General features: G+C 42.5%; 3 protein-coding genes across 8 annotated transcripts in view; 1 reads left to right on the top strand and 2 right to left on the bottom strand.

Annotated features, from left to right (window-relative positions):
- The window catches only part of MTCH2 (mitochondrial carrier 2), a 28,264-nt gene extending 12,017 nt beyond the window's left edge, over nucleotides 1-16,247 (bottom strand). Inside the window, exons 1-8 of the mRNA XM_070727910.1 lie at nucleotides 15,454-16,247; nucleotides 12,680-12,764; nucleotides 11,602-11,708; nucleotides 9,599-9,625; nucleotides 9,332-9,388; nucleotides 7,076-7,133; nucleotides 2,848-2,899; nucleotides 2,595-2,654 (exon numbers count right to left, since the gene is read on the bottom strand). Of these exons, the coding sequence (XP_070584011.1) occupies nucleotides 2,595-2,654; nucleotides 2,848-2,899; nucleotides 7,076-7,133; nucleotides 9,332-9,388; nucleotides 9,599-9,625; nucleotides 11,602-11,708; nucleotides 12,680-12,764; nucleotides 15,454-15,540 (533 nt within the window). The 5' untranslated portion in view covers nucleotides 15,541-16,247. The remainder of the gene's footprint in view (nucleotides 1-2,594; nucleotides 2,655-2,847; nucleotides 2,900-7,075; nucleotides 7,134-9,331; nucleotides 9,389-9,598; nucleotides 9,626-11,601; nucleotides 11,709-12,679; nucleotides 12,765-15,453) is intronic.
- LOC139157081 (phospholipase A2 crotoxin basic subunit CBd-like) lies at nucleotides 13,980-14,483 on the top strand. The gene has a single exon (XM_070733438.1). The coding sequence runs from the start codon at nucleotides 13,980-13,982 to the stop codon at nucleotides 14,481-14,483; it is 504 nt and encodes a 167-aa protein (XP_070589539.1).
- Nucleotides 16,248-17,674: 1,427 nt separating the features above from the next.
- The window catches only part of AGBL2 (AGBL carboxypeptidase 2), a 30,993-nt gene continuing 22,020 nt past the window's right edge, over nucleotides 17,675-26,647 (bottom strand). For 2 of the 6 annotated variants that reach the window (XM_070727877.1, XM_070727848.1), the window contains exons 14-18: nucleotides 25,915-26,049; nucleotides 25,536-25,569; nucleotides 24,099-24,293; nucleotides 23,707-23,749; nucleotides 17,675-20,199 (exon numbers count right to left, since the gene is read on the bottom strand). In XM_070727877.1, coding sequence (XP_070583978.1) covers nucleotides 19,905-20,199; nucleotides 23,707-23,749; nucleotides 24,099-24,293; nucleotides 25,536-25,569; nucleotides 25,915-26,049 — 702 coding nt within the window. In that variant the 3' untranslated portion in view covers nucleotides 17,675-19,904. The other 4 variants (XM_070727857.1, XM_070727867.1, XM_070727885.1 and 1 more) reach the window with 3 other exon arrangements.

The following is a 26,647-nucleotide window of genomic DNA, read 5'->3' as shown; positions in this document are numbered from 1 at the left end:
GGGAAGCGAAGGCGCGGCGATGGGCAAGGGCTGCCAGTGAGCCTTCTCCGTCCCTTTCCTGCTGCACCGGTCTGGGGCCAAGTGGGCGGGGGGCGGCCGGGACCTCGCCTGTCTCCGCCGCCCGCATCGCCCCTCCGGCGGGCCGGCCTCCCCCGCCCGCCTCTGCTTCAGCCGCCACCCGCCTCCCCGACTGGCACAAAAGGGCCCCGCCCGCCCCGCCCCGAAGCTTACCTTGCGGCGGGATTCCCTCCCCCCGCAGCCAAAACTAAAAGCCTGTCTCTTTTTTTTCTTGCGGCGAGCCCAAGCCGTTTCTCTCTCGACCGCAGCCGAGCTTCCCTCGGCCCCCTTTGGCCCCGTCGCCTCCTCCCCGCCTGCCTTTCCTCGCCAAGCGCACGAAAAAAAAGAGAGAAGGCTTCTACCAGAAGCGGGTGATGGCGGAGGAGCTCCGAAAGCTGGCTAGCGGCTTTTCCCCCGCAAGAGATCCTTCATGCCCCTGCCCGCCGTTCCCGGCTTCTGGTAGAAGCCTTCTCTCTTTTTTTTCGTGCGCTTGGCGAGGAAAGGCAGGCGGGGAGGAGGCGACGGGGCCAAAGGGGGCCGAGGGAAGCTCGGCTGCGGTCGAGAGGGGAACGGCTTGGGCTCGCCGCAAGAAAAAAAAGAGACAGGCTTTGAGTTTTGGCTGCGGGGGGAGGGAGTTAGGAAAGTCCTACTTCTCTCCCCGCAGCCAAAGGCGTGCCCCTCTCCCCGGCATCTTTTTGCCTGGGAGGGAAAGTGAAATGCCGCTCGTAGCAGCTGCTAGAGCCGCCGGCATTTCACTTTGCCTCCCAGGCAAAAAGATGCCGGCATTCTGGGATGATGGGGCCGGACTTCCCAGGCGGAAGGCGTGCCCCTCTCCCCGGCATCTTTTTGCCTGGGAGGGAAAGTGAAATGTCGGCGGCTCTAGCAGCTGCTACGAGCGGCATTTCACTTTACCTCCCAGGCAAAAAGATGCGGGGAGAGGGGCACGCCTTCCGCCTGGGAAGTCCGACCCCATCAACCCAGAATGCCGGCATCTTTTTGCCTGGGAGGGAAAGTGAAATGCCGCTCGTAGCAGCTGCTAGAGCCGCCGGCATTTCACTTTGCCTCCCAGGCAAAAAGATGCCGGCATTCTGGGATGATGGGGCCGGACTTCCCAGGCGGAAGGCGTGCCCCTCTCCCCGGCATCTTTTTGCCTGGGAGGGAAAGTGAAATGTCGGCGGCTCTAGCAGCTGCTACGAGCGGCATTTCACTTTCCCTCCCAGGCAAAAAGATGCGGGGAGAGGGGCACGCCTTCCGCCTGGGAAGTCCGACCCCATCAACCCAGAATGCCGGCATCTTTTTGCCTGGGAGGGAAAGTGAAATGCTGCTCGTAGCAGCTGCTAGAGCCGCCGGCATTTCACTTTGCCTCCCAGGCAAAAAGATGCCGGCATTCTGGGATGATGGGGCCGGACTTCCCAGGCGGAAGGCGTGCCCCTCTCCCCGGCATCTTTTTGCCTGGGAGGGAAAGTGAAATGTCGGCGGCTCTAGCAGCTGCTACGAGCGGCATTTCACTTTCCCTCCCAGGCAAAAAGATGCGGGGAGAGGGGCACGCCTTCCACCTGGGAAGTCCGACCCCATCAACCCAGAATGCCTGCATCTTTTTGCCTGGGAGGGAAAGTGAAATGCCGCTCGTAGCAGCTGCTAGAGCCGCCGGCATTTCACTTTGCCTCCCAGGCAAAGTGGGATGATGGGGCCGGACTTCCCAGGCGGAAGGCGTGCCCCTCTCCCCGGCATCTTTTTGCCTGGGAGGGAAAGTGAAATGTCGGCGGCTCTAGCAGCTGCTACGAGCGGCATTTCACTTTCCCTCCCAGGCAAAAAGATGCGGGGAGAGGGGCACGCCTTCCGCCTGGGAAGTCCGACCCCATCAACCCAGAATGCCGGCATCTTTTTGCCTGTGAGGGAAGGTGAAATGCCGTTCGTAGCGTGGGCGGGCGCGCGCGCGCGGGGACCCCAGCTTCGCTTCCCAGCTGGGAAGCGGCCCCAACAATGGCGTGGGCAGGCAGGCGCGCGCGCGGGGAAACCCCAGGCGCGAGCAACGGGGTGGGCGGGCGAAGGGCGGTGGAAGTAAAAACACCATCTGCGCATGTGCAGATGGTGTTTTTACTTCCGCAGCGCTACTTCGCGAAAACCCGCTCGTTGCGGGGGGTCCTGGAACGGAACCCTCGCAACGAGCGGGGGATCACTGTACTGTATATATTTTGTACTGGTTTATTTGCCTGAACAGTCCATTGCTGTCACTACTCACACCTTACTCTGTCTTAAAGTTGTTTTGTGGATAATATATTTCCCTAAACAATCTTAACACACCCACTTTGGGATAGTGCATTGCTTAAGAATTCTGCCTCACCTAATCCAGCATTCTAATCCAGTCTCCCACAACAGCCAATCAGATGCCTTCTGAAAGCAAGCAAATAATAGCCTTTCTCCAGTAACTAGTACAATATCCAGTGGCATATTGTGCTCATCCTGAGAAAATCCCCCTGCACTAGCTTTCACGGCATCAAAACAAATGGTAAAAACACACTGTAAACAGTACTCACGCAAAAAATCCAAAGATTCCCTCTTCCCTGTATATGGTGGTGAAAGAGCTAAGTACTCCGCTGAAAATTGAAGGGGAAAAACAATCCATCAATATTCTACAAATATGGTAATATGTGATTTCCTTTCCCACAGACACTATTACTAATCTTAATAACATAATGCTCCTGACATCATACGTTAATATACCTCCCAGCCTTCAGTTCCTTCCCTTGTGTGGGCTAAAAGCCAATTTCACTGCAAATATGTGTGTACCTGTATTTGGTCTCTCTGCCAATGAACTGCACCATACACCTCAAGGTGATCACTAAAGAAGAAGAATCAAAAGGGAAAAACTATGGTTAAGGAAGAGCTGTAATCTTTTACCCACTTACACGGGAGCATATAATCCCAAGATCCTTAACTCAAGATGAACCCAAGCAAAATGGCTATGCCCCTGAATGGTATAACCCAGGGGGAAGGCAAAGCTGGCTCTTCTATGACTTGTGGATTTCAACTCTCAGAATTCCTGAGCCAATCATGCTAGCTCAGGAATTCTGGAAGTTGAAGTCCACATGTCATAGAAGAGCCAGCTTTGCCTACCCCTGGTATAACCAATCTGGTATGTGGGTGCAACATGTGGGTTGAAATAAGAGCTCCTTTTGAAAATGTCAGGCTCAGCATCTAGGATTTTATTTGGATCTGAAATAATCAAGTTTGATTATGGCCAAGATTGTTTTTGCTCAGCTGAGGCTGGAATGTCAATTGCAGCCATTCCATTTGGCCATAATGGTATCTTCCTGAATTAAACTATCTGGTTTACTGCACTGGCATTGCGCAATTCTTAGGAAATCAGACTGGATAAAATCCTGTGGCCAAGGTCTCCTGAGGTGCTGCATGTGGGAGGACATCAAAACTCTTTCTGAATCAGCTAGTCTGACTCAGTTGTAAGTGCCATGAGAAGAGGTCTCTTTCTGTGAGAAGAAATGTGAGATTAGGACTACTGGGCTCAACAGAACTACCCTGCCCAATATGACCTGCCCATCTTTTGAAGTCAACCATCAAAGAGCCACTTGCATATTGCAAATACTCTAGAAACCCGTTTCACTGGGGCTGCGGGGGGCTTTTCCACCATAGAAACATAGAAGACTGACGGCAGAAAAAGACCTCATGGTCCATCTAGTCTGCACTTCCACTACAGTGATCCCTCGAGTATCGCGAGGGTTACGTTCCAAGACCCCTCGCGATACTCGATTTTTCGCAATATAGTGGTGCGGAAGTAAAAACACCATCTGCGCATGCACGCCCTTTTTTCCATGGCCGCGCATGCACAGATGGTGTTTTTACTTCCGCACCTGGGAAGACCCAGGGAAGGTTCCTTCCGCCGCCCAGCAGCTGAGGAGCCGCCTGCCTGCCCGCCTGCCCGCCGCTTGTCCGGCCGCCGCTTGTCCGGCCGCCGCTTGTCCGGCCGCCGCTTGTCCGGCCGCCGCTTGTCCGCTGCCCGCCCGCCGCTCGGTGCACGATCGGGGTTTCCCCTTTGCGTGGGCGGCGGGGAATTCTGGGAGTTGAAGACCCAGGGAAGGTTCCTTCGGCCGCCCAGCAGCTGATCTGCTCGGCAGCGCAGTAGCAGCGAGGAGCCGAAGATGGGGTTTCCCCGTTGCAGGGGAAACCCCATCTTCGGCTCCTCGCTGCTACTGCGCTGCTGAGCAGATCAGCTGCTGGGCGGCCGAAGGAACCTTCCCTGGGTGCCGCCCGCCGCTCGAGAGCAAGAGCGGGAGAGATAGAGAAAGAGAGAGAAGGAAAGAAAGAGATGAGAGAGGGAGGAAGAGAGTGTGAGAGAGGAAGAAGCAAGATAGAGAAAGAGAGAGAGAAAGAAAGATGAGAAAGGAAGGGAGTGACGTCATCGGGTGGAAAAATCGCGATATAGCGTTTCGCAAAGATCAAGATCGCGAAACTCGAGGGATCACTGTATTTCCTGTATTTTATCTTAGGATGGATATAGGTTTATCCCAGGCATGTTTAAATTCAGTCACTGCGGATTTACCAACCACGTCTGCTGGAAGTTAGTTCCAAGGATCTACAACTCTTTCAGTAAAATAATATTTTCTCATGTTGCTTTTGATCTTTCCCCCAACTAACCTCAGATTGTGTCCCCTTGTTCTTGTGTTCACTTTCCTATTAAAAACACTTCCATCCTGAACCTTATTTAACCCTTTGACATATTTAAATGTTTCCATCATGTCCCCTCTTTCCCTTCTGTCCTCCAGACTATACAGATTGAGTTCATTAAGTCTTTCCTGATAAATTTTATGCTTAAGACCTTCCATCATTCTTGTAGCCCGTCTTTAGACCCGTTCAATTTTGTCAATATCTTTTTGTAGGTGAGGTCTCCAGAACTGAACACAGTATTCCAAATGTGGTCTCTATATAGCGGGATCACAATCTCCCTCTTCCTGCTTGTTATACCTCTAGCTATGCAGCCAAGCATTCTACTTGCTTTTCCTACCACCTGACTGCACTGTTCACCCATTTTGAGACTGTCAGAAATCACTGCCCCTAAATCCTTCTCTTCTGAAGTTTTTGCTAACACAAAACTGCCAATACAATACTCAGATTGAGGATTCCTTTTCCCCAAGTGCATTATTTTACATTTGGAAACATTAAACTGCAGTTTCCACTGCTTTGACAATTTATCTAGTAAAGCTAAATCATCATCAGCTGTATTCCTGGCTCATCCTTCCCAGCTGGGTTCCTCTCATTGCCTCTCTCCCAAGGAGATGCTCAAGCATGGCCAGAGTCCTGATATGATTGTCATGGGTTTGATTGTTAGGGTTACATTTGCGTGTTGGGTCATTTAATCTGCTGATGATCCCAGTGTATTTGATTGCATGGTGGTTTTTAACACTTCCCCTTGTTAGCTAGTTAACGTTCATGAAGGAAGGTGGGGTGGAAATGTTTTCAAAACAAAATAAACTATCTGATGAACAAATATTGATTAAGAAAATCATGGATTCTGCAGAAGCAGATATGTTGACACTAAAATTGAATAAGACTCAGAATATTATAAAATTTGGAATTCATTTTATGAATGGTTAGAAATAAGGAAAGAAAAATAAAACTACACTATAATGATCCATTAGTTATAAAAGTAAGAAAAACGATATCATTCAAATAACAACTTGTTGAAGGTATATATTGAAATAGACGGTTTGAATTGATTGAAATATTGTAATACTGTATTGATTAAAATAAGGCAGTAAAAAGCAGAACAAATGTGAACAATTTTTTTATATACCGATTGTAATTGCTGTAAGAAAATTCTTTTCTTTAGAGTGTGTTTAATGCACTGAAACATTTCAATTTTAATATCCTTTTTCTAGTTTTTATTTTCTTTTTGTTTGTTTTGTAGATGGGTTTGTGTTAATATTTGTTTGTATGTTATATTTATGTATATTTTTGTGTATTGTTCTTTTTTAATGTTTATATTTCAATAAAAATTATTTTAATAATAAAAAGGAAATGTTTCCAAATAGTTTGTAATCAATTACTATCAACAGTTTGCAAATTAAAAGCTGTGAAGTGGTAAAAATGTAACAGGGTAGGGTTAGGACCAGGCGGGGGTTCCTACTTACTGCCACTACCGGTGCGATGTGCGTAAAGCTCCGGGTAACTGGTGCGCCAAAAATCACTAAATCTATGCCCATGTTACACCAGCACTCCGCAGTCTGCATTGGTTGCCGATCAGTTTCCGGTCACAATTCAAAGTGTTGGTTATGACCTATAAAGCCCTGCACGAATCCCAGCGACCAGTTAGGTCCCACAGAGTGGGCCTTCTCTGGGTCCCGTCAACTAAACAATGTCGTTTGGCGGGACCCAGAGGAAGAGCCTTCTCTGTGGCGGCCCCGGCCATTTAGAACCAACTCCCCCCAGAGATTAGAATTGCCCCCACCCTCCTTGCCTTTCGTAAGCTTCTTAAAACCCACCTCTGCTGTCAGGCATGGGGGAACTGAGATATTCTTTCCCCCTAGGCCTTTACAATTTACGCATGGTATGTTTGTATGTATGATTGGTTTTTATAATAAGGTTTTTTTTAGTTGTCTAGTATTGGATTGTTACATGCTGTTTTTTATCACTGTTGTTAGCCGCCCCGAGTCTGCGGAGAGGGGCGGCATACAAATCCAATCAATCAATCAATCTTGCGCACGTGTCCGCTCACAAAATTTTGCTTCCTGTGCATGTGCAGAAGCCAAATCTCGCTCGGATTCACACGCGCCCCCACCGGTCACCTGGAGCTGTGCACGGAGCTCCATTTTTCCTACCGGTAGGCAGAGTGGCGCGTACCTGGTAGCAAACCATTATTGGTTAGGACATAGCCATCTCCTACCTTAATGCACAGCCAAAAAAAAAAAACCCACCCCAAGGGTAGAGGGGAGAGAGTTTCTTCTGTATCTAGGAGCTACAATGGTATGATGGAAACTGAACTGAAAGACGAATCTATACATACCGTGAAATGGGTGGGTGACTAGCGTAGCAGCAGAACGGGCAATCATCTCTTGAGAGGTCTAGGATGAAAAACAGTTGGGAAGCATATCAGAAGGAAGGCTAGCCCAAAGAAAGGGCAAGATGTCCCATCTACCCAGATCCCAATAAAGGATTAAATGACTGCTGCTCATCATATTTATTTATTTATTTGATTTTTTTTTTAATGCCACCCTTCTCCTTAGACTCAGGGCGGCTTACAACATGTTAGCAATAGCACTTTTTAATAGAGCCAGCCTATTGCCCCCACAATCCGGGTCCTCGTTTTACCCACCTCGGAAGGATGGAAGGCTGAGTCAACCTTTAGCCGGTGCTGAGATTTGAACTGCTGACCTGCAGATCTAGCACTCAGCTTTAGTGGCCTGCAGTACTGCACTCTACCCACTGTACCACCTCGTCTCATTATTGAAGTAGTAAGATTAAACGTCTTCGTCAACTTATCGCTGCTCTACTGATCAAACTATTTCAACTGCGTTTTGAGTTAGTTAAGAAAAAAGCCATTGCCTTGCTAACCCCTGAGACCAGTGATGGTGAACCTTTTTTTTCCTCGGGTGCCAAAAGAGCATCCGTGTGGGCTATTGCACATGCGCAAGTGCCCACACTCATAATTCAATTCCTGAGGAAGGTGAAAACTGCTTCCCTCGCCCCCCAGAGGCCCCCTGGAGGCCAGTAAGGGTCTGATTCCCAACTTCTAGTGCAGTGTTTCCCAACCTTGGCCACTTGAAGATATTTGGACTTCAACTCCCAGAATTCCCCAGCCAGCGAATGCTGGCTGGGGAATTCTGGGAGTTGAAGTCCAGATACCTTCAAGTGGCCAAGGTTGGGAAACACTGTTCTAGTGGGCCCAGTAGGCTTGTTTTGCCCTCCCCAGCCTCCAAAGGCTCCTCTTGAGCCAGGGGAGTATAAAAATGCTCTCCCCATCCACCCAGAGATTCTGTGGAATCCAAAAATGCACTCCCAGACCTTCTGTGTGAGCCAAAAATCAGCTGGCTGTCACACACATGCATGTTGGAGCTGAGCTAGGGCAATGGCTTGCGTGCCGGCAGTTATGGCTCCGCATGCCATCTGTGGCACTCGTGCCATAGGTTCACCATCACTGCCTTAGACACATCCCAGTAAGATGTGTATCCCAAATATATCCCAATAGGTCCCATCTAAGGAATTTCAGTGAGCAGGATCAAAGAGAAGAGCCTTTTCCGCTATGAATCCCCACCTTGATAAACACTCTACAATGATCCCTTACCACTTCGCGGTTCACCTTTCCCAGCTTCAGTGCATCGTAGGTTGCTGCTGGGGCTTAACCTGGTGAGGAGCGGAGCCTCTGGGAACCCCTTGCGAGGAGGATTCCTCGCATACACACATTGCCCCTCACTTCCGCCCTCTCTCTTTACCTCTCGTCTCTCTGCCTCTCTCTCGGAGAATCCTCGTGAGGGAGGGACAAGGCAGGGACAAGGCAGGTGCACCACTGAGTTAGCCGGGAGGGAAGCTGCCGGAGCCGCCTCAACAGTTGCCGGCGGCAGCAAGACCAGCTATCTTAGCGGCATGCCTGCCTTGTTCCTGCCATAGCGATGCTTTGCTGCTAGGTGCAGAGCGGAGCCTCCGGGAGCCCCCCACGAGAGAGACAGAGACACGAGAGGCAAATAGAGAGGGTGGAAGTGAGGGACAATATGTGGGGGGGGGGGGGAGAGAGACAAAATCCTCCTTCACAGATTTTCGTTTATCGCGGGTGGTCCTGGAACATACGGTAACACCTGCAATAAACAAGTGATCACTGTACTACTAAGGAGAAGAACTGCGCCCACCCTTCTGACCTTCTCAGAAGGTATCAAAACTTAGTTTTGCTGGTTGGCCAGGACTTTTGAGGGGGCACTCACCGCTGGGGGCTTTTAACAGGGTATGCAGATCTCATCCCCATGCTGCCCCTTTCCTTGCTTCTAGTTTTTATATAGCTTTTAAGTAGCTTTGACTGGAGCCAGAATGTCATGATGGCAAAGAAATAGCTCACGTCTATGTTTTCCTATACCAACAAGATATTCATGCTTCTCAACTTTGTTATGATGCAATCGGTAGCTATTGCCTCATATCTCCTGCTTTCAAAAACAACAGATTACCATTCCAATTATCTACCCAGCCAACACATTTGGTAGGTGTCAGGTCAGGAATGCTCTCCTACACGATGGACAGCCAGCCGATCTCCTGATAAATGAACCCCATATCTTACCTCCTTGATAACTTGATCTAAAGAGGATCCAGATTCTTTTTGACTATATGCTACTTCCTAATGAGAAAAGAGAGAGAAAAAGCCAGTCTCAAAAACCGCCTGCTGTGGGATCCTCAATCCGAAACATAATATTAATTTTATTTACAAATTCTGCAGAGCCTTCCACTCCCATAGACTGAGGTATAGAACACAGTCATGCACCATCAACTTTAATTTCAAAAAGGAGTTTTATTAGGAAGTTATTTATAAATGGACTTCGTGACCTACCTCTCTTTGGTCAGCATTCTGGCAGTGCTAGATAGAAAGAAGATATACAAATATAAGCACATAGGTTATCTTCTCAAACTTTTATTATCATTAAATGTACATAATTGCACTTACATTCTTTCCCACCCTCCTACTTCAGTGGTAAACTCTGTAAACCAGATTATATTGGCTTATTTATTTATTTATTCATTCATTCATTCATTCGATTTTCCTGCCGCCCTTCTTCTTAGACTCAGGGTGGCTTACAACATGTTAGCAATAGCACTTTTTAACAGAGCCAGCATATTGCCCCCACAATCCGGGTCCTCATTTTACCCACCTCGGAAGGATGGAAGGTTGAGTCAACCTATCCCAGTGATGGCAAACCTTTTTTTGCTTGTGTGCCAAAAAGGCCTGCACGCATGCTCAATAGCTCATGCACACGATCACACACCCATAATACAATGCCCTCTCTCATGCATTCACACATAACACCCCCCGTGCTTCCCTCTGCACATCCACATGGGGATCACTGAAGCCACTGGAGCCTGTGGATGGCGAAAACCGGATTCCAGCTGATATCCAGCCTTCTGGAGGGGGGGGCTTTCGGTTGGGCCGTTTGATCCATTTTTTTGCCATCTACAGGCTCCAGAAGCGCCTGAGGAGGGAGAAAACAAACTCCCTGCGCTCTAAAAATCAGCTATGCGCACTGGACGTCTCGCGTGCCTTCAGATATGGCTTCATCTGCCACCCGTGGCATGCATGCCATAGGTTTGCCATCACGGACCTATACATTCTATATGCAAATCGCTAAAGCACCAAAGGCACCATAAACAAACAACTATAAATTCAACATATAGCTTACTCAGTCAATGAAGAATGCAAACAAACTCTGTCAAAATGTAAATCTGACAGAACAGTTCAGTATCTGAGGAAAAGGAGGCTGTTGAAGCACCCCTAAGGTTTTAAGTGCAGGTGGCTCACCAAATGCCTATATTTTGATCACATGACCCCAGGAGCACTGCGATGGCCGTAGCCTCAGAGACTGAACATAAGTACCATTTCATCAGCAGTGGTAACTTCTAATGGTCACTGAATGAATGGCCGTTAAGGGAGGATACGTATAGCAGTGATGGTGAACCTTTTTTTCCTCGGGTGCCGAAAGAGCGTGGGTGTGTGCTGTCACGCATGCACAAGTGCCCACACCCATAATTCAATGCCTGGGGAGAGTGAAAACAGCTTCCTCCGTCCCCCAGAGGCCTTCTGGAGACTGGAAATGGCCTGTTTCCTAACTTCCGGTGGGCCCAGTAGGCTCGTGTTTCACCCTCCCCAGGCTCCAAAGACTTCCCTGGAGCTGGGGGAGGGTAAAACTGCCCTCCCTCATCACCCTAGAGGCTCTCCGGAAGCCAAAAAAAACCCCTTCCAGAGCCTCTGTGCGAGCCAAAAATCAGCTGGCTGACACTCACGTGCATGTTGGAACTGACCTGGGGCAATGGCTTGCGTGCCAGCAGATATGGCTCTGCGTGCCATCACTGACGTATAGGATAACCTGATTGTATGCACTGTATTTGTTCAAATATATAACCTAGCACTACCATTATAAATTGAACCTAACAAAATAACTGCAGCAGTAGCCCTGCAGATCACAGAAATGTTTAAATATCTTACATCAAATTCAAATAGAATGTGTACAATCTAGGAATAAAAAGCTTTGATAATCAAAGAACTCAACACCAAACTAGTTCACTCCTAGAAGCTCTGAGCTGTGACATGAAATCCTGGTTTGCAGAATGAATGCAAATCACAGGTAGAGATATGGAATGAACAATAAACTGGTCCAGGCTGAAAAAAAGAAGAATCTTTCCATATTTGGGTTTTCAGTGATAATTTCTGCAATAAGAAATTAAGAAATTATCACTTTGTATAATTTACAAAATTCAAGCAAAAATTATCTAAGCTGTAAAGCATTTGAAATCTGAAATATTTGGTATATTAAAGCAATACACAACAAAATTATAAAGTACCTGTAAAACTTTACTGTGTACTACAGTGCCAATGGCTCCTGACCAGAGTCTAGGAACTAAACCTTTGAAGAGTCCAGCCTTCCCATCAATCTTCGTAATATGTTTAGCTGAAAACAGAGAGGTAAGCATCTGTCCCATTATTCATTTCTCCCCCAAGTGCAACAAACCTGAATCGTCCTAGAAAATGCTAGTTTAATTCTATTTAATGCCATCTAAAAATTTTGAAATTAACCGCATTCATGTCATTCAAGTATGCATTGGCTGCACATAACATCTGTAGGCAACAGAATCATATCATGTAATGGTCCTTACCAGACCCTATTAGTCACTATAGCAAGGATGAGCAGTCTGTACATATCTTTATCAATTCTCAACTCTTAATACTCTCAACTCTTAAGGAGTAACAAGAATTTAATCCCCAAACATCAGGAGCCTCTTTATCTTGTCCCCCCTGCTGAATGGTAACAAGAACTATGCGCTAAAGTTAAAACAATTGGCTGCTCTGAATAAACATACAAAGAAACCACAAATTGGGAACCAGATAGAAATTCAGTGCCTATTATTAGAGAAATGCATGAAGAAAAATCAAATCATAAACAGGCAACCAAATAAGGGTGTAACCCCAAAAAGCCAAAGACTAGAGTCCAAAACAGATATTCAATCACCACATTGAACAGGGATTTTTTTAAAAGTTACTGTATAGGCTGCACACTGGGGGGAAATGTGGCATTGCATATCTATTTCTAAAAAAATTAAAATATGGTGCTTGAAAAGATTATAAACACAGGAAGAAATATTAACAAAACATTTACTAACAAAACATTGCTTAGTAGCTTGAATTCAAAAATCAATTAGACAGAGTTTTGACATTCTTTTTAAACATCCAGTTTAGATATGCACCAAGTTCAGTTATCTAACTCTATTCTTTTCTTCAAAAGTTGTCTTTTGCCAAACCTATTACAACATATCTGATAAAGTCTAGTTCAAAGGCGTGTATTTCTCACAAACACATCAGTAACTACAACAATTATACTGTGTTTTAGGCTTTTTATTTGCAAAATACATGTCAGATACTCACCATAAGCAAAGAGACCAGGCAGTTGATAGACTTGCCGACCAAAAATATTTCTTCCCAGAGTTGGCGGGAGGGGTTCATATCCCACCTTTGAAATAGACAATCCACAATGAACTTTATAGCCTACAATTAGAGCACCCTCTCAAAGAAAGAGTCAACATGCATTTCACAGTATTAACACAATTATTTCACAAACAAGAAGTTCCTTCTTATACCAATGCTGGAAGAATCAATACCAAAAGCATAATTTCTATTAGTTGGTTGTGATCTTTGGAATATATGATCAGTATTGAGGTATATTCAATATATTGGATAATGACATTGGGTTTTTTTTTACTACGGTATATAATAATTTAGAACTATAGTGCAAAAATGTTATCCCCGCCCCAAAGTGTTTTTTTATTTTCCTCGATTTCAAACAAAATCTAGCCACTTATCACTCTTTTGCAATATTTTGCTCTTAAAATTTAATTGCTTAAAGCAGAAAATTTCCCTTAACATATCCTGCTACTTCAAATTATGCTGACTAGCATAAGTGTTATAAAACAATTCGGTGGTTAATTCTTAAGATGAAACTTCTTTGGTGATTGATTGAGTGATTGATTTGCTAGGAGCATGGCAAATACACACATTATTATTATTATTATTATTATTATTATTATTATTATTATTATTATTTAGATTTGTATGCCGCCCCTCTCCGAAAACTCGGGGCGACATTCCAATTCACAATATAAATTATTTACATCTTCAGTTTAGCATAAAGTATTATTGGCAGGCAAATATCAAGTTTTCTGATTTCTCACAATACATGTGTTTTCCATACAGAAACAGCCAGATGTTTCCCTGGCTGTGAGTGGCCCTTGTTGGACAGTTATACAATTAACAAGTGTCTCATTGCTCTTTCCAAATGTAAGTTTTCAAAGATTTAAAGTTAAATTGCAGGGATTCGTGTATTCACATCTTGAAAATGCAAATGCTCTTTTACAGCTTGTACTTTCTTGTTCTTGTTCTGAAAACACATTGTACAGGAACTGTTGTTTTTATAAAACTAGGGGTTTTAGCCAAGAATGAAATAAGTATAAGGACACAAGAAGCCCAGAAAAAACCCACGAATGTTGCTAAATAAAGAAGTCTGAAATTACTGAGTTTGTCTGGGAGTGTCCCTGACAAGGCCAATAAAAATAAGACAGACTTAAATATGAGGTTCATACAAAACTAGAAAAGTGGCTGGAATTTTGAAAATCAGCTCACTTGCAAAGATACCAGAGGGGGACAAACAAATCTGAAACTAGCTTCTGCAATGAAGACTGTCCTGTGGCTTACAGTGGGACTTTTATTCCTGCAAGAAATTACACCAAGCGTGGGCAGCAAACGAGAAAAGCGCAGCGTCCTGGATATGGTTTCGACATTGTTGTGTTATGGGGATCGTCTGCAAATCCCACTGCTAGCACTCAACCTATATGGCTGCCACTGTGGAACAGGCGGCTTTGGCAAGCCTCTGGACACGGTGGATCGCTGCTGTTTCTTGCACGACTGCTGCTACCGCCACACCAGGCTCTCTCTGAAATGTCACAACAGGGTAAAATGGCAGCGCTACAAACTGCTGTGTAAAGCCTCTGGGACGGAATGCCAGTCCAAAAGCCTCTGTGGCAGAACGGCGTGCGAGTGTGACAAGCAACTGGCCGAATGTCTCACGGCAGCAAAACCTCAGCGGAAGCATTCTTTCTACAAGCGAGAACTCTGCCAAGGGTCTAAGGGCACCTGTCCCATCATGCACCATAATTGGACTAAGCCCCTGCACTAAGTTGAGTTTCTGCTAGTTAATTTACTTTATGGATTAGCCCTCGGGCCATAAGTTTCCTGCTATTATTACCTGATCGCAAAAAAGCAAGGCTCCTGGAAAAAGTTACGCTCTGAGAAAAGAAACAACAAAAAACTAGCTGTGGCTCTGATTCTCCCCCCCACCTTCACTCCAAAACTTCGGACAATATTTGTGTTTCTAAGCGAGAGGAAGAGATCGGGATCTATCATAAATTGCATGCATGTTTTTTAACCTTTGGTTTTAAATTGTTTTAAATTGTTTTGTTTAAACTACACTGTATGCTTTATTTTTTGCTTGTGAGCCGCCCAGAGTCCCTGGGTGTTGGGCGACATATATATTGAATAGATTAGGTAGGTAGGTAGGTACGTAGGTAGGTAGGTAGATAAGATAGGTAGGTAGGTAGGTATAGATAATTATGATAAATTAGATATAGATAGATATAACGATGATAGATAGATAGATAGTGATGAAAGATAGATGATATAGATAAATTAGATAGATAATGATGATAGATAGATGATATAGATAAATTAGACAGACAGACAGACAGACTGACTGACTGACTGACTGACTGACTGAGTGTGGGGGGTCGGTGGCTGGGGGCTTCGAATAGAAGTGGTGGTGATGGAAATCGATGGGGAAAAGCTGGCGGCTTCTTTACTAACTCGCAGGTCGGCGACTACGTTCACACGGGAACAAGAGACGCGTGGCGGTCCTAAGGCGTAGGCAAATTAAAAAGGCCCCGAAGACCGGAGAGTCGGGGATGATCCTGCTACGGCGAGGGTCCCACACAGCCACCCGGAGAGAAGAGAGATCGCCCATGTGGAACCACCCGAGGAGATCTGCGAGGGGTGGTCGGCGGGTCCTTCCTTCCCGCCCGGGCGTCTCCCCACCACCCCTCCACCCGCTCTCGCCCGAAGGAAGGAAAAGCTAGTGGGGCCGAAGGTCTCACCTGCACTAGCACCTTGACGTACATGAGCGGCTGCGAGAGCACCGTGAGGCCGGAGCCCAGCAGCAGCTGGGAGGTCGTGTCCGCCATGCTGCAGCCGCACCGGGCTCTCCGCCGCGGGGGGGAGGGGGGAGGCCGAGAGAGAGGGAGGGGGGGTCAGCGGAAGAAGGAGCGTTCAGGACACGGCCACGTGACCTGCGGCGGAGGACAAAAAGGGTAACAAAAAAGGGGCTCCTGCTGCCGCCGCTGCTTTTGTCCCCCGTTCCCTCTTTTCCATCAGTTCCGGGTCCAAAGGGTTCCGGTTTCCGCCACCTGAGGAACAAGTTAGACTCGAAGAGGAGGAGGAGGAGCCGCCGCCGCCGCCTCCTATGAAATCAGATCTTCCGATTTTTAAAAAATAATAAATGGGCAAAATCCTCCTTGGCCCAGGATTCCCTGGATCGAGTGATTGATCCGCGTTGAAAAGGGTCTTGATGGTGGCCGGCTGCGCGAAGTTGGCGTTTCTTTTATCGATCTGGCCTCGCCTTGGGAAGTTGCGCAACTCGCCCTTGAAATGAAAAACAAAACTCCATCGGCCATCCGATTGCGTGTCTCTCCCGCGCTCGCCTTCCAGTTTCGGCCTTTCCACCCTTTGAGGTTTTATGGGGCCGTTTTGAATCCAAATTTTAAAAATGCCCTATGACGGTTCCGCTGCCGTTTGCAGTTGAAGGAAACCAAACGGATTTGCTTTCTGTATACACCTCGCTGTATTTAAAATAAGTATTTTCTAGTTTAGAAAAGCCAACAGAAATGCCTCCTTTGGCTCTTACCATTCTTCTTTTATAGGCCTGTCAATTTGGCGTACGTATTAGGAAATATACAGCTCAAAAAAATAAAGGGAACACTCTAACACATCCTAGAATCTGAATGAATGAAATATTCTCATTGAATATTTCATTTGCACAACTACAGGTATTCCATTTGTACAGCATGTGAAATTGTCAATCTCTGTTGCTTCCTAAGTGGACAATTTGATTTCACAGAAGTTTGATTTACTTGGAGTTATATTGTGTTGTTTAAGTGTTCCCTTTATTTTTTTTCAGCAGTGTACTTCACTGCCTTAGTTCAGTCGGATCTATAAAGTAAATGTATGCAAGATTACAATGGTAGTCACCTAAACCTAATTTAGCAAAACTCAACTTGCTGCTCTATGCTGCATTAAATCCTATTTTCAGTTTTCTGAAGGTTACTGTAATAAATGGCTTATTTAGAGGCCGGCTGTATACCTGTCTTGTCAAAAATATTATTGAATTCAAAGAGTTTTAAGTCAGTAGAATATTGTTGCTTTAATGTAGGTTTTGCTAGTTTGTCATTCAGACTTTCCTGCCCTCTCCATATGTTTCTGGCATATTTATAGAACCCAAACTAGTTGGAAAAATCCCTGCCTTTTAATCTGGATTTCTTGTGCAACTGCAGTAAATATTACTTTTACTCAGCATTCATTTTCACTTTATTTCTTCTTTCTGCTCTGAAGAGTAACCCAGTAAAAAATCATTGTTCTTTAATTGCATCGTGCCTAACACTTAACAAAAAATATGCTGTCTTCAGTACAGTAGCACTGCAACTGAACCATTCTCTCTACATCCAGTGTTTAAACTCGCGGGGCATAGGCCAGATGTGTCATGCGCTGGCCATACTGACTGGTTTAGTGAAGGGAACGTCACAGGACCTGATGCCGTGAATTTGACACACCCTAGATTAATTTAAATGTAATAAATTAAATCTGAAAAAAAACCCTTCCAAACAAGATGACTACTGAAAATTGCAATGTCATGTGCCAAATAGATTCCTACATGGCATATAAAAATTAAAAGTATTAAAAAGTCATTTTCAAAGATGTGCAACTTTGCAGGGGGGGGGGGAATGAATGGCTGACATACTTCCTTCGGCAAAAAATATATGCGGACACAAAAAAATGTAAGAAAATTAAACAATGATTGCTATGCATGGTTTTTGCATGGTGATCCACTTATTTGAATTTGTATTTGATAATGGCTTTCTTTTCTACATGCACCCTATTAAGAGACAGGCCTCCATGTGCAGAATATAGACTGTTCACAATCTATAAATGAACACATCTGTAACTGACAAGTGATTTCAAGAGCAACATGCCATGTCAGTGGAATGTTTAATTTTATATCAATGAATAGTATCCATTTTAAAATAAATAAGGAGTTTAATAATATAATTTCCTGGATTTTATTAATTATTGGAATTATTAATCACAGATAATAAAGGAAGTATTGAGTAAAAAAAACATGCACTCCACAATTCAGATACAATACTAAAATGGAATGTTCTAAAATGTGCACCAAAATAGGCCAGGAAAGCTGCTTTTCCTAAGGACAATGAATGCCTATTGACTAGCATAGGAGGAAAATGTACACAGATTCATAAAAACAGTTGAATAAACATTCATAAAACAGCTGTTATAAAACAACAACACTTGAGAGGTGTTCAGTAAATTTTATCAATCTTAAATTCATGAGAACAAAAACAGTTACAGCATTGTAGGCATTATATCACGGCATTCTGCACAATCAGTGCTGCTCTGCAGTCTGATTACTGAAATAAAGTGGTGTCATAACATGGAAAAAGTAAGGGGCTTTGTTCTGACATCTCCAATTAGTATCAAGGAGGACTATTTCACTTTGATAAGCCACTTTGCTTCAATAGAAAAATCTGTTGAGCCATACATTTCTACCAAAACCAATGAAATGGCTGTGTTGCAGTGTTTAGCCCACGAGAAAGTGAGACAGAGAATTTCTATACTTTATGAATATTTTGTTGATTAATCTATTTCAAGTTCTGTGTTTTTTTCTTATTGGGCAAATTTATAATTTTATTGTACTGTTTACTATTAAAGACTATTAATAGTCTAATTATAAAAAATAACAAAAATAAGACAATTTTTTAAAAGAACAAATTGGTGTTTAATTAAGATATGATTAAAAACTTGTTTTTTTGGGGGGAAATCTAGAAAATATTTTTTAAATGGTCATTTTGTCAATAGCAAAAAATACCCAAGGATGACAAATGAAATCAGACATTTAGGTTCTTTGTGTGAATTAACATAAATTTGGCCCATAAATCTTTCATGCCTTAGTTGCCACTATACTGTTTTTTCAGTGAAACATATAAATGACTGTTAGATAAGGTTTATTATGTAAAGTTCCTTAAACTAATGTGAACAGTACAAATGTAAAATAATATTTCTGATACAATCATGTATTTTTCACCACTGTACTTATAATTTGTCATTTAAACTGTTTAGGTTTTTTTAATAACAGGACAAAACCCAGTCTGAATAAGTTTCAAAATCTGTTAACTTTTTAAGTCACATACAAACTTCATTAATGTTACACCAAATCCATAACAAAATACAAGTTCAGATACATGGCTTCAATAAATATACTTTTAACAGAGATTTATTTAATATTGCCCAACTTTAAGAACATAAACATTATTTTATGATCTCTACATCCTCAGCACATTTTTCTGTACTCTAATGTATTGTATACTGTACACGTGTTTTTCTTTTTTTATTATGAGCTAAAGCAGTAATAAGAGTCCAAATCTGTCAGTGTACTCCTAAGAAATAGGGGAGTGATAAATTCACCCAAAGGATAAAAATGCAGTAACAGTTTTGCTTGCTTTTTGTGCATTGTAGCAATAAACAGGTGTATTCTTATAATAGCCTATGAACAATAAAATTGAGATTTTTAGAATTTGCAATTTATCCTTCATCATAAAAAAGGAAACTTTGTGCATACATTACTTAGGCATAATATTTTCCCCATTAGAAAAGAGTTGAGTGACATTCTGGATGCAGATGAAGTTTTCTAAGTAACATTTGCCAAAGTAATATGAGTTCAATGGTGGAGGGGATATTTGTAAGAAGAATCAAGAAGAAGGAAGGACACTTAACTCTTCATTTGTCCATTGAATTTGTTCTAAATTCACGCATTGATTTTTCCTTGAGCTGATTTTGAATCTCATTATAGGGAGAAAATTATTAAAATAATCAAGAGGAGATGAAAAAGGTTGAAACTCCCAATAGGTTCATGAAGCTTCCTGCTGACAATTCTCCTTTGTCACACAAATCTCCCTTCACATACTGTATAGCCCTCTTCATTTCTTATCAGCAAAACAAATAGGTGGGAAATCTGTATGCAACTTCTCTTAAGATATTAATGAAGGAGGAAAACCCCTGTCCTTCAGAACAGTTTGCAATTAATCTGTGGAAAGAAGAGAATTTACTGTTGTCATAATCAAGGCTCCAAGCTCTCATTCACGAAAGTTGTCTTTGCACTAAAGTCTTGTGACAAATAATCAGAACAGAAGATGGCCTGCTTTCCCATTGACCAGCTGGTTAACTCAGCGTAGCTTATTAAAAATTCACTGTTTCGTGGTTCCTAATACACACACTTCATGTTTTGAATAGTTTCTCTGCTATCTGGTAATGAAAATTTTTGACCAATTGCTTTGTGTAGTCCCTTTGTATTGCAACTGTATTCATTTTCTGTCCTCAGAAGTATCGGGTCAATTTGGAAAGGCTTCCATATGAATTCTCGATGAGGAAGAACCTGTGACCTGCTTTGGCTCAAGTGCCACCTTGGTCTATTGCCTAATATAATCTGAGATTTCAAGGACAGACTTCGACGTAGCATTGAAGTCACAGAAGGTACTTCAGGATTCCACCACAAGGACCTAAACAGGAAGTGGGGGGTGTTAAATAAGTTTATGATCATAAAAAACAATATATAGCAATGTCTTCCAATAGTCCTACCAAACAAAGAACACTTTACAGTTCAATCTTTTCTTCTTCAATTATTTTTTTAAAAGGTAGATTAAATGCTGGATGCATTTCCTCTGCCTTTTTGAAGTAGAGTCGCAAAGGGATTCCATTTTTCTCACAGAAACCATGGCATTGGGGGTTGGATTGTTTAATGATTTTCTTTCATAATCCCTTTCACTAATTATGGTTTATCCTTGGGGAAAATATAGTAAATCTCTTTTCCTTCTGGGTAGTAGGTCTTTGATAAAGAAAATAGTGAAAGAATGGTGGAAAGAAGAAATATATTTCCTATCACAACTACAAGGTAAATACTGTTTATTATTTTTTAAAAAACTCACAAACTCAGAAGCAAAGCAATATAATAGAATGGATGTGAATTTGATGTTTATGATGTCTGTGTAAGCAGACAATTATGTCTGCAATAAACCATGCTTGAATTCTAAGAACTTAAACGTAACTGTACTAGGTGAATGATGACGTGCTCTTTCATAAATAATCTCCCTTTTAAAAAAATTATTTAGGGCTGTAGGAAAGCATCTACCATTTAAACCTAAAATGCAAAACATGCTGCAAATTGTCAAGTGCAAGAAACCTGGAAGAGTTTAGTTCACTTCAAGTTTGTTTGTTCATTCATTCATTCATTCATTTATTAGATTTGTATGCCGCCCCTCTCCGAAGACTCGGGGCAGCTCACAACAGCAAAAACAGTACAAATCCAAAATTAAAACAATTTAAAACCCATTAATATAAAAACAATCATACATCTCGTACAAACCATACATAAAGCGGAAACGGCCCAGGGGAATCAATTTCCCCATGCCTGACGACAGAGGTGGATTTTAAGAAGTTTACGAAAGGCAAGGAGGGTGGGGCCAGTCCTAATCTCTGGGGGGAATTGATTCCAGAGGGCTGGGCTGCCACAGAGAAGGCTCTTCCCCTGGGTCCTGCCAGACAACATTGTTTCATCGACGGGACCCGGAGAAGGCCCACTCTGTGGGACCTAACCGGTCGCTGGGATTCGTACGGCAGAAGGCGGTCCCAGAAATATTCTGGTCCGATGCCATGAAGAGCTTTGTAAGTCATAACCAACACTTTGAATTGTGACCGGAAATTGATCGACAACCAATGCAGACTGTGGAGTGTTGGTGTAACATGGGCATATCTGGGTAAACCCATGATTGCTCTCGCTGCTGCATTCTGCACGATCTGAAGTTTCCAAACATTCTTCAAAGGTAGCCCCATGTAGAGAGCGTTACAGTAGTCGAACCTCGAGGTGATGAGGGCATGAGTGACTGAGCAGTGAGTCCCGGTCCAGATAGGGCCACAACTTGTGCACCACACACACCCCGCCACAGCTGAAAGATGGTTCTCTAATGTGAGCTGTGGATTGAGGAGGACGCCCAAGTTGCGGACCCTCTCTGAGGGAGTGATTTCCCCCCCCCCAGGGTAATGGACGGACAGATGTAATTGTCCTTGGGAGGCAAAACCCACAGCCACTCCGTCTTATCAGGGTTGAGTTTGAGTCTGTTGACACCCATCCAGACCCTAACAGCCTCCAGGCACCGGCACATCACTTCCACTGCTTCGTTGACTGGACATGGGGTGGAGATGTACAGCTGGGTATCATCAGCATACTGATGATACCTCACCCCATGCCCTTGGATAATCTCACCCAACGGTTTCATGTAGATATTAAATAGCAGGGGGGAGAGGACCGACCCCTGAGGCACTCCATAAGGGAGAAACCTAAAGGTCGACCTCTGACCCCCCACTAACACCGACTGCGACCGACCAGAGACGTAGGAGAACCACTGAAGGACAGTGCCTCCCACTCCCAACCCCTCCAGCCGGTGCAGAAGGATACCATGGTCGATGGTATCGAAAGCCGCTGAGAGGTCAAGAAACACCAGGAAAGAGGATAAACCCCTGTCCCGGGCCCACCAGAGATCATCCATCAATGCGACTAAAGCAGTTTCCATGCTATAGCCGGGCCTGAAACCCGACTGTTGAGGGTCTATATAATCGGCTTCTTCCATTGAGTAGCAGCAGTCTGAGCCCAGGACCAGAATTACACTCGTCACCAGTATCCTGGGTTGAGCTCAGGGAGCTGGAACAAGGGATCGCTATTAAGCAGCGATCTCTCCTTCCCCTGGAACAGTTAGCTCCATGGCTCCCGCCATATCTGCCTCTCCCCAGCAGCATCAGGATATTCTGACCCTCTGCCACCCCAGAGATAGGTGCCCCCTCCCCTCCTGCCTCTCTAACGCCAGGTGGACAAAGTATGTCATTCATGCCATTCCCATTCACCTCATCCATACCATAATCCCACCCATCCCAATCATTCATTCCATACACACCTGCCCCAATTATCCATCAATTTAAAAAAAACCAATAATTTAATTAAAATATAAAATTAAAATACAGAATTAAAACTACAGATTAATACTAATTAATACTAATAAATACCAATTACTCTAAAATTAGTACTAAATATCTAAACATTAATTATTAAAAAATTAAGAAAATAGGAGATAGATTAAAAATTCATTAATCAACAAGTCAGAAACATGTAGCACCAAGTTCTCAAAGGTGAGCGCAAAGAATATTCAATGTTCAGTTTGGTACAGTTCAATAGGAGATGACTAAATCCTAGGCATACAGATTTTGTCCTCCAGATTCTCTGAGGAAGTTTATTACACATATAGCAAGAACAATATTGAAAAGAATTATAAAACTAGCCTTTGCTGATCTTCCTAAAATCAGTAAGTCATAATTCAACAATGGCTTTTATAAATCATGATGGGATTCTATTAATAAACACAATTAATTTTCAATGGGTGTTGGCCAAACGTCAGAGGCATCACATGTTCTTAAATTGCCTATGGGATAATATTGTAGGATGCCAATTCTGAACTGACTTAATTTGGCTTAGGGCTACATCTAAGGACATTAACCCAATGGATATTCTCTGCATATCTTCCATCCCTGAGTATTTATATAGAGAGAATATACATATTATCCTCTTAGAATATAAGAGCTTGTTCACCATCGTTTTCTAAAAATCTGCAAGCCTGTTGAACACAGCAGCAACTCTGCATGGAAGAAGAAGAATTTTATGGTGATGGAGGAATGTGAGGAGATGGGTGAGTACATGTTGAAAGGGCACGTTTGTTTCATGCTTAAGTGCAAGTGAGGAAAGGACAAAAGAATCTGATGAACAGCAGTGTACATCAAAGGCATTCCCATTCAAAGCTAAATACTTAAAATCAAAGACACACATCAAACATGGAGCATTACATCAGGACAATATTCATTTTAAAATGTGCTTTAACTGTTTGAGGATTAGTGTCTGGGGCACACACCACTGCCATTTCACTAAACACTCATTATAATCTCGAAGAGCTGGTAAATTGGAATACCTGTACCGTTTGACTCCCGGGCAGGGCGATGGAAGAGTGGTACCTGTAGAAAAACAAAAATACATTTTGGAAAAACATCTGCAAAATTGTAAAGTAATAGTAATAGCAGCATTTCTTTTTAAAGGGCTTTTTCTCTATGTAGTTGATGAGGGTGCAGTGTTTTATAAAGACCGGTTTCTGCAATTACATAGCCTGTAATACAGAATTGGTGTCTGAGTGATGGTGGTATACCGTAATTTTAATTATACACAAATGGTCATGCTTTACTTCAAACTTTGTATTTTTAAAATCTATTTAAATATTTTATTATAATTATCCACACTTCCAGTAAAACTTATTTCTTACACATTCCCAAAAAATGTTAAGTTTTTGGCATATGTAGTATCTCATACCTGTATCCTGTTTCCCATTAAGTTCTCCATTGGAATGCACATAAAATTGAGAAGGAAGCTGTTTGACGGTTGTTGTTGTGAATTTGTGTCGTTGTATTGGTGATAGAGGAATTGTGGATATCAGGAGGGGACTAGGATTCTTGATCTTGAACTCACATTCAGTCAAGGGAACAATCTGTTTTCCTCTAGGAATCTCTATATAGCAAATATTTTGTAGAAAGCAAACATCAATTGAAAGCATCTCAAAATTCTCTAAAACAAACTTTTCTGAAATCGGAAAAACTCTTACCTATTCACTTTAATATGTTCCAAATTAAATACATTTGTATAGATATTTAGTGGCTCAACAGAACATAGCAAAGTCCTTTTTGTGAAATCTGAATACAGTAATGTCACAGAGTTAGCAGTATTGAAAGGATATTTTATCTATTTTTTTTGGCTCTGCTTTGTCCCAGGCAAAAAGTGGTATTGAATAAAATAGGTATTTAGTATTAAACACATTAAACATTATCTCATGTCCAAAGGTTAGAAGAAATATTTCATGTTGTTTTCAAACACAAAAATAATTTCTAAATTCAAATGTATACATCATAGCATAGCACTCTCACTGGATTATTATGAGTGAGGTTTGAGGTCACATTATTCCATTATTACTTTTATAGAATCTCTATTTTCAACCAGTAGAAAAGAGCTTCAAGGCAGGATTTATACAATGTCAGCATGTTAAATCATGAGCCGTGGTGGTGCACTGGTTAGAATGCAGTATTGCAGGCTAATTCTGCTGATTGCCCACTGCTGGCAGTTCAATTCTCACCATCTCACTTTTGATCAGATAACTCAGCCTTCCATCCTTCTGAGATCAGTAAAATGAGGAGCCAGGTTGTTGGGGCGATATGCTGGGTCTCTAAATGGCTAAGAGCAGGAGTGTGAAAACTCACGCCATCATGATGGCATCATGTGACCTATCGAGACTTCCCCCCCTTCACTAAACTGGACGTGGCCGTATGGATGTGGCCATCTGCTCCATGGGCTGTGCGTTTGACAGTCCTGGCTTAGAGAGAGCTGTAAAGCAGCGTGAAGTAGTATCTAAGTCTAATTGTTATTACTTTTGTTACTGAATGCTCTTGAACAATAATAGTCACTTCATCTTGAAATGTGTAGAGGCAATTTTAAAAATAATATAGGTTTGTGAAAGGTTTGGAAGGAAGGTAAATCAATTACCACACTGGATGACAGTTGCAATGTGATATAAGCAACCCTATTGCTTATTTGCATGAAACTAACAGATACAAATATAAATTAATATGGTAAAGATGCTGGAACAGGGAATAATTTCACATAAACAAGATTAATTTTTCCCTTACGCATGCAGAGTGTTAATTGCTGGGATAGTGCATTCTCAGCATATCTAACAGCATACAAAGATAAATATCTTACCTTGACACTTTTGACTGTTACTTGAGCTTTCTCCCTGCAAAAATAAAGGAACTGAATTACCCAGATTGTCCTGTATCAGACAAATGTATGTCTTAAGTCTCTGTTTTTCTGATGTTACAAATTTATTTGCCGATAATGATTAATGAACATTACTTGCCTTTCTTGCAGTTCTTTACTGTGGAAATTATGGCAAGTTTGAAATAGCATTTCCAATGTTAAAATTGGACATAAAATTTTGGACATCTGTATTCAAAAATACAAAAATATTTATATGCCTTATATAGATTCAAATTAATTAATTTTGCATTCTAATGGAAAACTTTTCTAGTTGACTACTTCTAACCAATAAAGCTACGTTTGGCCCAATTTTGCTTCTTACCATAACTTTTTCCTTTTGCTTTAATGCATGGCTTACAACAAATTTCTGGTGTAAATCATTTCTTTCTTTCCTGGTTCGCAGAAGTTTCTTCTTCTTCTTTTTCTTCTTCTCATTGCAGTCCTCCCAAAAGAAATACTCCAATAATTAAATATATCAATGATCAAATTGTGATACACCAAATTATATCAAATCAGCTCGATTTGTTACAAAAATCGTGAATAAATTTTTAAATGCATCAAAGTGCATTTATAAAAAACATGTTTTTGTAATAAAACATATTTATAAAAAATATGTTTTTGTAATCAGTAAAACATAATTAAGGTTTTAGCCATGTTATCTCCAGTCTGGAATATAGGAATATTCTAAAGACATATAAATTGGTTCCTGTGCTGTGTAAAGATGGTGTAACTTTTTCCAAATCTTGCTGCAATAAAGAAACAGGCAATTAATTATTGACTCTCTTATTCTGAAATCTAAAATTGTCAAAGTGTTCAAATCAAGCTATATTTTACCAGCTTTAAATATTACTAAATATTATAACTACTCTACTTTGAATTCAATTGGCCGTAATCATAAAGTAAACCCTGTTGAATATTAGAATTTCTGATATGACATACATCGGGGTGTAGTGCTATTGTTCCATTAGTATTATTATATAAAGCTGTGATTTCCCATTTATAAATAGAATTCTTGGACTTCTACAGTGGTTTATGCTGGTTAAGTTATGGACCAA

The sequence above is a fragment of the Erythrolamprus reginae genome, chromosome 1, assembly GCF_031021105.1.
Source record: "Erythrolamprus reginae isolate rEryReg1 chromosome 1, rEryReg1.hap1, whole genome shotgun sequence".
Lineage (NCBI taxonomy): Eukaryota > Metazoa > Chordata > Lepidosauria > Squamata > Dipsadidae > Erythrolamprus > Erythrolamprus reginae.
Note: the sequence above shows the minus strand (reverse complement) of the source record. Positions and strands in the feature narration are given on the sequence as shown.

What these genes read in the sequence shown, in the direction of transcription:
- LOC139157081 (XM_070733438.1), top strand. Translation starts at nt 13,980, where the DNA reads ATGAAGACTGTCCTGTGGCTTACAGTGGGACTTTTATTCCTGCAAGAA.